This window comes from Lynx canadensis, chromosome B1 (genome assembly GCF_007474595.2).
Source record: "Lynx canadensis isolate LIC74 chromosome B1, mLynCan4.pri.v2, whole genome shotgun sequence".
In the NCBI taxonomy this organism is placed as follows: Eukaryota; Metazoa; Chordata; class Mammalia; order Carnivora; family Felidae; genus Lynx; species Lynx canadensis.
Genome location: NC_044306.2, coordinates 127,841,871 through 127,856,145, shown reverse-complemented (window position 1 = coordinate 127,856,145; position 14,275 = coordinate 127,841,871). Strand labels below are relative to the sequence as shown.

General features: G+C 46.6%; 1 protein-coding gene across 1 annotated transcript; it reads left to right on the top strand.

The window, feature by feature from the left end:
• Positions 1–686: 686 nt before the first annotated feature.
• ATOH1 (atonal bHLH transcription factor 1) lies at positions 687–1,763 on the top strand. Its single transcript, XM_030311914.1, has one exon. It carries the CDS (start codon positions 687–689, stop codon positions 1,761–1,763), a length of 1,077 nt encoding a protein of 358 aa, XP_030167774.1.
• Positions 1,764–14,275: the final 12,512 nt, after the last annotated feature.

Here is a 14,275-nt window from a genome sequence, read left to right as displayed (position 1 = left end):
AAAGATTTAAATATACATACATACGGTATGATCTACGTAAGAGGCTGTAAATGTTTGGGTACACACGGTGGAAGCTGCGGTCCTAGCTTGGAGGCAGCAAAGGGCAGGCGGCTGCCCTCCTAGCGCCCGGCGCGTCCAGCCTGGCTCGGGCTGCAGCCCAGAGTGCGCTCCGCGTCCGCTCACGCACCCCCGCTTTTGGAGCGGTGACACAACACCGGAGTCGAATTACAGACCTCAATTAACATATGAATTTGAGTAACTTAAAAGAGGGTAGAAGAATGGGGCGGGGGGGACTACAACCTCGAGCGGGCGCCTGAGTCCTCGGTACGTAGGAACTTTTCTCCGGGTGTAAAAACTCTTTGATTGGCTGCTCGCACGCGCCTGCCGGCGCCCTCCATTGGCTGAGCAGACACGCGACCGGCGCGAGGAGGGGGCTGGGAGAGGAGCGGGGGGTGGAGGGGAGACACAGTGGCGCGTGCCGCTTTTTAAAGGGGCGCAGCGCCTTCAGCAACCGGAGAAGGTTCGTTGCACGCGACCTGGTGTGTGATCTCCGTGTGGGTGGGGGAGGGTCGAGGAGGGGAAAAAAATAAGACATTGCAGTAGAGACCCAGGAAGGGTTTTTGTTGCCGTTGGGCTGGTTTGCCAGTACCTCCTCCGACCCTGCGCCTCCGACTCTCTGAAGTGCAATGTCCCGCCTGCTGCACGCAGAGGAGTGGGCTGAAGTGAAGGAGTTGGGGGACCACCATCGCCATCCCCAGCCGCACCACCTGCCGCAGCCGCCGCTGCCGCAGCCACCTGCGACCCTGCAGGCAAGAGAGCATCCCGTGTACCCGGCCGAGCTGTCCCTCCTGGACAGCACCGACCCACGCGCCTGGCTGGCTCCTACTTTGCAGGGCATCTGTACGGCACGCGCCGCCCAGTACTTGCTGCATTCCCCGGAGCTGGGTGCCTCCGAGGCTGCGGCGCCCCGGGAGGAGGCGGACAGCCGGGGGGAGCTCGTGAGGAGGAGCGGCGGCGGCGGCGGCGGCGGCGGCGGCGGCAGCAGCAAGAGTCCCGGGCCAGTGAAAGTGCGGGAACAGCTGTGCAAGCTGAAAGGCGGGGTGGTGGTAGACGATCTGAGCTGCAGCCGCCAGCGCGCCCCTTCCAGCAAACAGGTGAATGGGGTGCAGAAGCAAAGGCGGCTGGCGGCCAACGCCAGGGAGCGACGCAGGATGCACGGGCTGAACCACGCCTTCGACCAGCTGCGCAATGTTATCCCGTCCTTCAACAACGACAAGAAGCTGTCCAAGTATGAGACCCTGCAGATGGCCCAGATCTACATCAACGCCTTGTCCGAGCTGCTACAAACACCCAGCGGCGGAGAGCAGCCACCGCCGCCGCCAGCGTCTTGCAAGAGCGACCATCACCATCTTCGCGCCGCCGCCCCCTACGAGGGCGGCGCGGGCACCGCGACCGCTGCGGGGGCCCAGCCCGCCTCGGGAGGGGGCCCCCGGCCGACCGCGCCCGGAAACTGCCGGACTCGCTTTTCCGCCCCGGCCTCCGCGGGAGGATATTCGGTGCAGCTGGACGCTCTGCACTTCTCGACTTTCGAGGACAGCGCCCTGACGGCGATGATGGCGCAAAAGAACCTGTCGCCTTCGCTGCCCGGGGGCATCCTGCAGCCAGTGCAGGAGGAAAGTAGCAAAACTTCGCCCCGGTCCCACAGAAGCGACGGGGAGTTTTCCCCCCATTCCCATTACAGTGACTCAGATGAGGCAAGTTAGGAAGCTGACAGGAACCCTGAAAACTGAGACAGAAACAAAATCGCCCTTTCCCAATGCGCGGGAAGCCCCGCCGTTAAAGATCCCCGCACCCTTTTAATTTTTGCTCTGCGATGGTCGTTGTTTAGCAACGACTTGGCTTCATATGGCAGCTATATTTGATGGTTTGCAAAAGCCGCCGCTATTCCAAACTTCCTCGGGTCCACATTGTTTGATGGAAACTTGGTGTTAAAGCTGTGTTCTTTTCTCCCACCTTCCGCTCCCCCTGTAGATAGATGAGGTATAATTGTATGTACCCAAATATGGCATCATTATTCTAGTTCCCTGCTGCCAATACGCTGCTAAAACGTCGCATTTTCTTCTCTGTCGCTGGTTTGTGTTTTAATTTATTTTATGCCCTGGGCATCCATCCCTGTGTGTTGCCCGCACTCACGTGTGGGAGAGTTAGTATTCCGAAGTGTCGTCTCAAAATACATCATGAAACGCAAAGTTGATGGCTCCAAAGTGAATAACTTGTGGCTATGGAACGGTTAGAAAACAGGGAACGCTTAGGTTTATATATTGTATAAACATACCCAGTATGTATATCGGATCGCGATAATGTTGGCGTCTTTTAGGAAACGGCGCACGCACTTTATCAGCCGCTCCTGCCGCGGCTCCAGGACAAACTCAGCTGCCAATTGCAGACCAGTTTTGTGTTGTTGTTGTTGTTGTTTTAGACACGGCCACTTATAATCCTTTAAGCTCTTTGCAAATGTTTGTTTAAAAAATTAAAATTAAAAAAAAATCCAGTAGTGTCAAAGCATTTGGTCAATTATATTTTGCTTTGTTAATGTTAGAAAACTTATTTATTATTGATTGTTTGCTACCATTTCTACTTATCTTGATTCATTTTTTTACGTTTTCTACTCGAGATCATTTTATTTTAATTTAGCAAAGCCAACTGCCATTGTTTTATGTATTTTCTTTTGCAAATGTTAAAAATAAACGTGAAAATAACCTTTACTTGTCACTTATTCCGTTCTGATGTAAACATTAAAAAGTTTTTAAATGATCTTGAAGACTTAGTCTATTAAATGCGAATCTAGAGTTTTGAAGGAAAATTCTGTTATAGACATTGCGCTTCAAGTAGTACCAGAAACCCTACATAGAAAAGTGATCAAGTCAGCAATTAAATTGTAAGGTAAAATTTTTCCCCAAATTTGCAACCCTTTTGCCTCTTGGATAGCCAGGATCTTTCCAGTCTTCCTCACTCCTGGCCCCAACCACCTCTGCAAGGGGAGGCACCTGCTTCAGGTCGCCTAAGATCTCATCAGTACTCTACCATAATAACCTATTTCCACTTCATAAAAACTTTAGCCGAGTTGAAAACTTTTCCCATAGGTCAAAAACACAGTGCAAACTTCCCCAATTTCTCCCTCCCCAGCCCTTCTCCCCTCTCCTCCCTCCCTCTGTTTCCTTTGATTGGGGGGGGGGTGGGTGGTAATACGGTGTGTAGAAGGTGAGGAGTAGAGAGGACAAAATGGTGGGGAGGGGAGGGAAAGCTTCAGGGGAAAGGGGATAGGGTTCTTTGATTCAAAAGTGAAAAGCTTTCAGCTGTCCTAGGAAATTGTTGCCCTCTACGCTTTTCCCAAACAATTCTGCTTATTCCACTAAAGAAGATAGTGTTTGGTTTTATTTTGTCTTTCTGAATCAGTTCCTCTGTAGAAGTGTTTATATTTCTGAGTCAGGTGCAGAAACTAAACAGTACGCTCACTCTCACCTCAGGGTCCTCGCTACGGAAAAGCCTATTCTGGGTGTCAGGATCAAAGATTTTGACAAAGCTAATATAGTGCGTGTGCGGAGGTGGTAGAAAGACGAATTTTAAAAATGTATTCGGCAAACGTGAGAGTAGAACTATTTACTAAAGATTGGGCGACGTTCCACTGGATAAACATCGCTGAATTTGAGAAAGTTGATTTTAAGCCAAATCCTTTAGATTTTGTGTCTTCATTAGGGTAACAAATTGTGAGAACAAGAAAGCGGGTATTGGAGAAGGAGAGCCAGAGAGGCTAATTTAATCGGTCCCGCATCATCATCTCCCCCCACCACCTTGAAAAGAGGAGAACGCCACAAACTAGTTTCGCAGGAAGAGTAATGCGCGAAGGAGCGCAGTTCTGGTCTTGGGGAGGGAGATGTGGAACCAGCTTTTGACTGACTACCTGGGTTTCAATGGCTTTCAGCTGAAGCCGAAGCTTCAGGGAAGCGGAGAGCCTCCGCCAGCTCTTTGAGAGGTGAGCGGCAGCTCCCGACACTTTCCAGGGGCAGAAACAATGCACCTGTCCCTTAGATAACCTTTTGCACCCCCGAGTTTGCCGTGCTCACGATAAACATCAGGAATCTTCAGGCTGCTGAATAAATCAAGCGATTGCTTCTAACACATTTCCACTTCGCTCTCAAAAAGCAAACTCAACAGGCAGGGACACACAGCAACTTTGCAGGATGAGTGCACACATAGTTTCAGTTATGTGGCTTGGTATGTTTGTGTACATGTGTAGAGGGAGAGAGAGAGAGAAAGAGAGAGAGACAGAGACAGAGAGAGAGAAGATGACCTAGAATTCTTTTACCTGTTATGAATCTGAGTAGTGTAAGGGCAGGATGGAGAAAAATTAAAGTTGTGAGTCTTTTTTCTCAAAGAAAGTGATCTTTATTTCATTTTTCAAAACCATCTATGTTCATTTTGTGTTAACCAGGAAAAGAAAAACCTTCCAAAGTTATTATTTTCATTTTCATGGTCTTATAGAAATTTCAAAACAGAAATGTCATCAAGAGTATCTTCCTTCCCACCTTTTATATATGAAAAAACCACTGCCCCTAACTTGCCCCAAAATTACACAGTCATGAAGTGTCAATATTCAGAACTGGATCTTACGACTCCCATCCACTAGGTCAATGTACCCACAGATTTTTTTTTTCCTCTAAGAAAATCCGTGGAAAGGAGTTAACAGCTATGCAAATGTTGAGGGTTTAGTCTTGTACCACAAAAATAGATATTTGGACTTTTAAATGCTAGGGGCATTGTGTCTGAATTAGGGATGATGCCAATTTCATTCAAGAAAGTCACTTTACATTTCTCCTCAAGAGAAAACAGCCACAAGACAATTTTAGATTGGAAATTCTATATCACACTGATTGAAAAGTGAGGATGTATTCTTCTAACTCATCAAGTGCACAAAAAGCCAAATCACTTTGTGTAAATTAAGTGCTCAAAGTTCAAATGAGGACTTTGGCCTTTTTTCTTTCCTTCATTCTATCTCTTTCTTTCTTTTTATGCTGGCATTTCTTTGAAAGAGATGTACAATCACATTTCCATTTTAGGGTTCTGCTATGGAGTTTGCATAACAAACGTTTGGCAGCTCGCTCTCTTACACTCCATTAACAAGCTGTAACATATAGCTGCAGGTTGCTATAATCTCATTAATATTTTGGAAACTTGAATATTGAGTATTTCTGAGCGCTCATTCCCCATATGCCAGACCACTCCTGCCATGCTGACTGGTTCCTTTCTCTCCATTATTAGCAATTAGCTTCTACCTTCCAAAGTCAGATCCAAGTATCCAAGATACTAGCAAAGGAATCAACTATGTGTGCAAGTTAAGCATGCTTAATATCACCCAAACAAACAAAGAGGCAGCATTTCTTAAAGTAATGAAGATAGATAAATCGGGTTAGTCTTTTGCAACACTGCTTGGTGCTTTCTAGAGTTTTATGTGCTTTAAGTGGCTTGTTTTATACCCCCTCTTTGCCTTCTTCTGTCCCACCACTTTTATTCGTGAAGGGTTTTGGCTCGCCACCCTTGGGGAAACTTACTTGATTTCACAGAAAGCTGAAGAAAGATTATTTTTGGCAACTGGCAAGTTTAAATATGTTCTCTACGGGACACTGTTAACTGGGGGTCCAGCGTAACAAGAAGAAAAGGGGGGGGTAGGTTTCCTTAATCTTAACTAATGCAGGACCAATGCTTTCATTAGGCCTTTCAATTGATTTTAGAGATTGAAACCTGAACGAAGTAAGCGATCTTTTATCAAAGGATATCTTGGGATTATTTCTCTCCTCTGCTCATTTGAAAGTTCAAGAAGAGATGATCAACTTGGCGTTGGCAGCTTCAAACCGCAGATAGAACTGGAAACGAACGTAGCAGACACACTTGTCAATTGCAATCTCGACTTGTCAATTGCAATCAGGAAAAACCGGCAAGTACTGGTGAAAGTTGAAGATGTCCTCTAGTAGTTAAATTATTCGCCATTGGTTTTGTGAGAAGGGGTGGGCGGTTGGGGGAGAAGGGGCTGGTGGGCATGCAATAAAAGTTTAAGTTTCCTCGCTGTTTTGGACTCGACTCTGACCAGACACCCTCACTCCTGGGCTGAGCAGAGTCCCAGAAGCCAACCTCTGAGGTAGCTTCCCTTCCTCTAGGCCTCTAACAAGAACAGGCGAACGGAGCGGAGAATGGGTTAAATCCCGGGACGCAGGGGAGAGGCAGGGGAGGAGAGTAGTCGGGGGAAGATAAAGAAAAGGACAGGAACCAAGAAGCGTGGGGGTGGTTTGCCGTAATGTGAGTGTTTCTTAATTAGAGAACGGTTGACAATAGAGGGGCTGGCAGAGGCTCCTGGCCGCGGTGCGGAGCGTCTGGAGCGGAGCACGCGCTGTCAGCTGGTGAGCGCACTCTCCTTTCAGGCAGCTCCCCGGGGAGCTGCGCGGCCACATTTAACACCATCATCACCCCTCCCCGGCCTCCTCAACCTCGGCCTTCTCCTGGTCGACAGCCTTCCTCGGCCCCCCACCGGCAGAACTCACAGAAGCGAGCGACTCTCGCCGCCTTCCGTGGCTGGCCGGGGCCCCTCTCCTCCCCCAGCTTCGCAGCGGGAGCCGCCACTGCCCACTGCACCTCCCAGCAACCAGCCCGCCAAGAAAAGAAACTGCGCAAAGTAAAAGCCAAGCAATGCCAAGGGGAGGGGAAGCTGGAGGCGGCGGCGGCGGGAGAGCTGCGGGGTTGTCCAGGAAAAGTTGGACTGGGGGCTGAGGCACCTGAGGCAGTGAACCAGGACTGAGAAGCAAGCGCATCCTCAGCGCGCAACGGGCCCTGCAAACGCGCTCCCAGCCGACCCGGGCGACTACCGGGCCCGGCGCCCGTGGCGGAAGATCAGTCCACATTTTCTAGCCATCAGCCCCTCCCTCAGTCTATAATATTTTATAAGCTCTGTATATTTGGATGTTGTTACAGTTCTTAGAATTCAAACTTCAATTGAATCGAGGGCACGTGCCTTGTCTCTCACATTTCAGGGCTGAGACACAGGGATATGGCTTTCCCTTCCTTTAGCTCTTTAAGAAAAGCAGGGTTACGCATTTTTGTACAAAGATTTTGGGCCTCTCTGCCTCCCAGGGTTTCTCTTCCTATTTCAGTCCTGCCTTCTCTGGTCCAGGACAGACAAGCAAATACAATGGGCTTTTGCTGCTTAATCTGCAGAGAGGCCAGGCCCTGCTACAAATTCAGGCTTTTTCTCAGAGGTACCAGAATTTTCCTCCATAGGGATGAAAAACAAGATGCTCTCCGATACGAATATTTTTAAAAAGACAACTCTGATTGAATAGTTAAGAGATCTGATAAAATAAATGATGTTCTGATGGCCAGCCAATTTACCAGGCCCAGCCACTGTCAGGATGGAGAAGGAAGGTGGTAACTAGGATCTGAGATGGCTGTCATGGGACTTCTCAAACCAATACATGTCATTCCTCTTTTTGGGCCATTGGAGATGGTTCTTATTTGTCTCTTCTGGAAATGGTTCCTCACAATCCTTCCTACCTTCCTGCTCCTACAAACTCTTAACACTAGGGTGCTGGGATTGGGAGGGATCCTCAGCCTGAGACAGGGGTGAGGCAGCACTTGAGGAAGGAGTAGGCAATATTGTGGACTTTATATCTTAAAGGCCACAAGGCTAGGGGAAATCTGAAAACACAGGGCCACCAGTTGACCAAGAAGGCAGAAGGTCAGTTCTTTTCATTTTTAATAGCATGTATCTGCTTCTGGAAACAACCTGATAACAATGTTCAATATTTTTTTCTTTAAATGTTCATATAACCCAAGAGATATTGATTCATTAGGTCAAAGAAAAAATGCCAGGAATCTGCATACAGCATTCCCAGATGAATCTGATACAAATGGAGCCAAGGACTATACTATGAAAGCATTGACCTAAAGGAGTCCCTGTTAGACATCTCCTTGAGATTGCCTGCGAAAGTGGATACTGGCCAATACAGGTTTCCCCTGCCATTTGAAAGTAGTGCATTCCTATGAAAACTTTCATCAGCCAAATGGCACAAAGCAGAGAAGCAATTAATAACAAATTATTAAATTAAATAATTAATAAATTAATAATTTACATGGGAAAGTGTTGGAACACTCCCAGACTCCCAAAAGAACCTTTCTCAGTCTCTTCGGATACTTTAGGATGCACAAAATAAATGGAGCTAAAGCACAGGTGCTCACAGGTACAGTTGCGAGCTATAGCACCTTGATGCTGACATGCTGAGTGTGGTCCCTGGGGAAGGAGCTTGGTGACGTCATATCACTGCTGGGGGTGCTGCTGCCTCCACAGTAGCTGGTAAATGTGAAAATCCTCTTCGGATTGCCTTTGGTTAGCAGAAACAGGTACTAATGTAGATCTTTCATAAAAGAAGTGTCCTGATGTGGATTTTCAAAAAGCAGGGGATAATAACTGTAATCCCCTTTTGCCTTCTTGTATAGTATTCAGTCACTTTTCCAAGAAAAGAGTAGCAGATAACTTCACTTCCTCGATCCCATGAACTTGTGGTTGCTTTCAGGCTATGGGTGTCTGGGACATTATGCTCCAGGCCTGAGGTCTCTCAACTCTAAAGTTATACCAGCTACCTTTGGAGGCACAAGGACAGCCTTTAGAAGGCACCAAGACCTTTACCTCTGGCTCAGTAAGAGAAGCCAACATCATAACCAGTGAGAACTTGAGAAAAGCAGGGAACAGGAATCTTCTCGGGCTACACAAACTCTAAAAAGAAGAGAGGGCAGAATCAGGTTGTCAGGATGCCCTTAGTTTAAGATAGGTAGGGTAAGTCACCCCACTGTAATAACCCAAGCATGAAGCATTTAGAGGGTCATGGACTTCAACAGAAAGGTCAGCCACCTATAAATAACCTGACTGAAGGAGTAGTTGTTCCCTTGTGTTGATAATCAGAAAATACAGAGAAAGCAACTTTTATGAGTTAGAAACGATAATCCCATGAAGCAGCATGACTTCCTTTGGTGATTAATTCTTTTATTCCTTCCAAACTCTTGCCCCACCAACTCTCTTTCATAATCTCCCATCTCCCTCTTCTCTTGATCAGCGAATGGGCAATCAGTGGGTAGCGATGGCAGAATGGCACTGGGGTTAACCACCGTGAGAGATACACAGAAATACAAGAGAGCCCCCGCCCTTACACAACTTGGTGGAATCTCAGCAAAACATGGCAAAGAAGTTTTGTGTCCCAGGTGAGAGTGTCATCTTTGCTACAAATGGGACAACCAGCCTTGTAGTCTTATGTTTGCCATCAAATTGTTTCATCCATAGTTCCAAGGGTACTCTGCTCATAGACTTCATTATTCCTCTCAAAAATAGTAGAGATTCCGAGTGGTTTGAACCCTTCAATGCTAAACTTCAAGTCAACCATAGTCCCACCTCTTTCTTTTGAACTCAGAGGATAACTTCATTTTCTTTTTCTTTTTTTAATTTTATCTTGGTGGGGGGGCAGAGAGAGAGAGAGACAAAATCCTGAGCAGACTCCACAGCTGTCAGTGCAGAGCCCGATGTGGGGCTCAAACCCAGGAACCGTGAGATCATGACCTGAGCCAAAGTCAGATGCTTAACCGATGGAGCCACCCAGGTGCCCCCTTCATTTTGTTTCTTAAAAGTTTTGAGAGTGGGGGCGCCTGGGTGGCGCAGTCGGTTAAGCGTCCGACTTCAGCCAGGTCACGATCTCGCGGTCCGTGAGTTCGAGCCCCGCGTCAGGCTCTGGGCTGATGGCTCGGAGCCTGGAGCCTGTTTCCCATTCTGTGTCTCCCTCTCTCTCTGCCCCTCCCCCGTTCATGCTCTGTCTCTCTCTGTCCCAAAAATAAATAAACGTTGAAAAAAAAAAAAGTTTTGAGAGTGTAGTGATTATTTCATACTGAAGAAACTGAGGTGTTGGGAGAGGTTCAATCACCTGCCTAAGGTAATGTAGCTTGAGCACCACAGAAACCCAGGTCTGCTCTGAGTCTGAGGTCGATGTTCTTTCCACTACACGTCACCTGCCTCAGGTGCATATTTTCGCCAATCACCTTACCCCTTCTCCTCTTGTTCTTGCTCAGAGTTGTGGGTGACAGAGATTCCTGAACTCTCCTATTATACATTTGCCCCAGAGTGAGGGATAATTCTCTGAAGATGGCCATGGATCAGGCTCCATTTCCAGGTGATAGATTTAGGAGACAGCTAGTGAGAATAATTTTCATTTAGAGTGCCAGCTTTGCTCCTCTAATTCAACCGATACCGGACATGAGTGTCTCTTATTCTATATAGACATTTGTTTCTGCTCTCATGTAAAAAAAAAAAAAAATCCACCCCAATACTAAATAACACATGTAGCTTAGGGAATGACGCTATATTTTATAATGTTGTATGAAAGTATGTCCTGAAGAGTAATGGCCCGAAAGCAGGTCATTTCCCAGAATTGTTGGTATATCTATGCTTGTAAGGATGGTAAGGAAATTAGGCTATACTTTGTATGGTTCCTCTTTGAGGGAGAAGTAAATTCACCTCGTACATTTGTAACTGTGGATTCTTTCAGTGATAACATACATTTTTTATTCACTTGGTCATCTGAGCTATTGGCTTTTTTCCCTTAAACCTTCCTCCAAGTAAACATTTACCACTGAGTAGTTCAATGTTCAAAAAAAAAAAAAATGTTTTGAAAAGTTCTGCTCTTTGCCTACTGTGAGTCAGTAGTCCATTTTATAACACTTATTCATGTATTCATTAATGTAAGGCAGTCCCTTCTGTGTTACTTGTAACTTAGATGCTTTCAAGTCCACAAGGAGTTAAGTGGGAAGTAGAGGATATTTGAAAAGCAGAACATGATTCTAATCAAAAAAGGAGAGTTCGCAAGCAACTACACAGGCCACATTTTGTTTGTTTTCATTTTTTTAATGTGTATTTCATTTTGAGAGGGAGAGCCAGTGTGAGTGGGGGAGGATCACAGAGAGGGAGTCAGAAGATCCCAAGCAGGCTCTTGGCTGTCAGCACAGAGCCCCTGGAGAACTCACAAACAGTGAGATCATGACCTGAGCTGAAGTCTGAAGCTTAACTGACTGAGATGCACAGGTCTGTTTGTCTATTTATGTATTCGAGTATAGTTGACACACAATGTTACATTAGTTTCGAGTGTAAAACATAGTGATTCAACAACTCGAAAGGTTATACTACACTCACCACAACGATAGCTATCACCTGTCACCATACAATGCTATTACAATACTTTTGACTATATTCCCTATGCTGTACCTTTTATTCAATCCACATGATTTATTCACTCCATAACTGGAAGCCCATTTTGCCCATCCCCCTACTCCCCTCCCCAGCAGAAACCATCAGTTTGTCCTCTGCATGTATTTTTTTAATGTTTATTTAGTTTGAAGGGGGGGGGGTGGTCAGAGAGAGAGAATTCCAAGCAGGCTCCTCACTGTCAGCACAGAGCTGGACATGGGGCTCCATCTCAAGAACAGTGAGATCATGACCTGAGCTGAAATCAAGAGTTGGATGCTTAACCAACTGAGCCACCTAGGTGCCCCAGTTCTTTGTATTTATAGGTCTGGTGCTGCTTTTTGTTTATTTGTTTGTTTTGTTTTTTAGATTCTGCGTAAAAGTGAACTTAAATGGTATGTCTTTCTCTGTCTGACTCATTTCACTTAGCATAATACCCTCTATGTTCATTACATAGGCCATATTTCAAGACCGAGGGATAAGCTTTGTACTTGTTGTCATGTCATATTTTACCACAGGGTATGTATTCCCCATTGCTCCTTCTCCCCATCTGCATACCAGGACAACTCCTAATGATTTAGTTAAGAGCCCTTTTTGCCAAGACCTAAACCCAGACTGTTTCCTAACATGTCCTGCATTATGGTACTGACATGACCCACCTGGCCAAACTCCCTCCCACACACACTATATGGCTCCTACTTCTACAAAGGGAATGCCAAGCTGTGATATAGGCACCTTCCTAAATAGCCTTACTCTGAAAATGACCTGAGAGTTTACTGTAGGCTAGGAGGCTACTTTCCCAATATTTTATTACATGTGCCTTCCCTGTTCCTCATGTTCATTTTGCTATCAACAAAGGAAGGTGTGATCCACTTAGACCAAGGGCACTGGCTTTGTTTCAATGTTTTCTCATATGTCCAGGGACTGGAAGGGCTTAGGGGCATTGGAGGCATGATAACTCAGCCAAAGAGGGAGACTAATGCTTCTCTGAAGCTATAGAATGGGAGGAGTAACTTAGTAGGGTCCCTTTGGGAGGGTCTCTGCAGCACTCTTCCAGGTGCCAGGCATTTTATACTTAGGTCTCCCTTGACGGACCCCTCCCTATCCTCATACTCCTGGAAAATAAAGAAAAAAAAATCATTAATCTTGTTCACTTACGGTTGTCCTCGAAATTCCGCTTTCACCTCTAAGTTCACCTCCCCCACCCTCCAAGGCCTAGTGAAGACTCATCTTTTTATTTTCTCATGGGACTTTGTGCAAAGGTCTGCATATTGCACTGGGAATTGCTGAACCCCCATCTAATTTGACTCTGTTATTGTCCCAATGGTAGGCAGCTACTGCCCATGAAGAGAGAAGTGAGAATCAAGGTCCACTAGACCAGTGTGTGCTCTGTGTGGCCACAGAACTCTTTGTCTCCATCTCCTTAAATTAGATAGACTCTTTGGAGCCAACACCAGAACTTTTCTCTTTGTCTTGAAAACTCCTACAAGGCTTTTCTAACAGGTTCTTCCTGTCCTTTAACTGTTTTCCTAAGCCCTGAACTCCCAGGCAGAGGTAAGCACTCCCTTCTCTGTGCTCCAATGACCCTAACAAGTGACTTTGTAACTATGTCTGGAGCTTTCCGGTGAACCCCTGGAGTCAGGGCAAGGTCTTACTCACTTTTGTATCCCCTCAGAGACCTCCAGTGTGACTTTCCAGAGTTTATCTGGAACAGTAAATGCCCTTAAGCCAGTGTTAAGAAGCTGCTTTCCTCCAGGACCCAAGACCTGAGGACACTTTGACCACTTAGGTCACACCACACCGTCCCTGGAAGGCAGACTTGTGATTCCAACCTCCTTCCCTGCTTTCTCACTACCTGCGGTTTCCAGCACACAATTCCCTTCTTCGAGCCTTCCTTCCTTTTTGGGAAGCTCTCATCTGCTTCTCATTCTCTTCCTTGACTTTCTGCTTCCCTGTCATTTCCCCCCTGTCCTTATGACATCCCTTGTACCCTTCCCCCCTGTATTCTTCCCCAATGCCCCTGATCTTTGTTTTGCAATATTGATTCTTCTTAGCTGGTGGTTTTATTCTGCGTTTTTGCCCTTGAACCAACATGGCTCTAACCTCGGCTGTCTCCATTTCTCTTGTCTTCCCTATTCACCTCTGGCCTTACCCAGTCAGGACAAGAGCTGAACAGCCATTTCACTGGGTAGGAGGCAAGGCAGCACCTTCCTCCCCGCGGCCCAGGCAGGGGCTGGTGCAAATTAATATCTGGGAAAGATCAAAAACCCTGCAGCATCTCCTGTGGGAGCAACGGTGGGCAAGGCCCCTTAACTCTGGCAGGAAGTGGAAAAGGCCAGGAGGTTCGGGTGAGCTTTGGAGAGCTGGGCAAACCGGATCTCCTGTCACAGTGAACTGAAGGGTTGTTTTTTTTTTTTTTTTTCTCCTGTATTCTTTTTTCCCCCTCCCCTCTCCCTCTTGACAAAACTACCCAGCAGCGTTTCGGTGGCTGCTCTGTCGACTTTCGCCTCCTAATCTCGGTTAATCAACTCAGGGATCACTGATGCAGGTCAGCATCAGCCCATCTGTTTGATCAAGAGTCAGAGATCTCTATTTCTTTTTCGGTCAGAATTCTTCCTCAGGCAGGCCTCTTGCTATAGTAACCTTCATTTCATACTCCCATTATTGTTAGCATCAGAGCTCAGCCAAACGTCTTCTCTCAGAGGGATCCCTCCTACAGCCTGTGAGACTCGCTGGGCTTCAAGGAATACCTTTTCTAAGTTCACTTTGACTGCAACCCAGTGGGTTTCTGCTTTGGGCACCAAATAGCCACTGAGCACTAAAGTTAGGGATACTTTCTCTCTAAAATCAATCCTTAGTTCTTTCTGTTTCTTTTCATCGTGTATCCTTTTCAGTTTCTTTTCATCTAGGCAATAAATGAAATTCTCCCAGAGATGCTGTCTTCAAGGGGAA

Bases quoted from the DNA above. Each gene is read 5' to 3' on its own strand.
- ATOH1 (XM_030311914.1), top strand. From the start codon at position 687: ATGTCCCGCCTGCTGCACGCAGAGGAGTGGGCTGAAGTGAAGGAGTTG.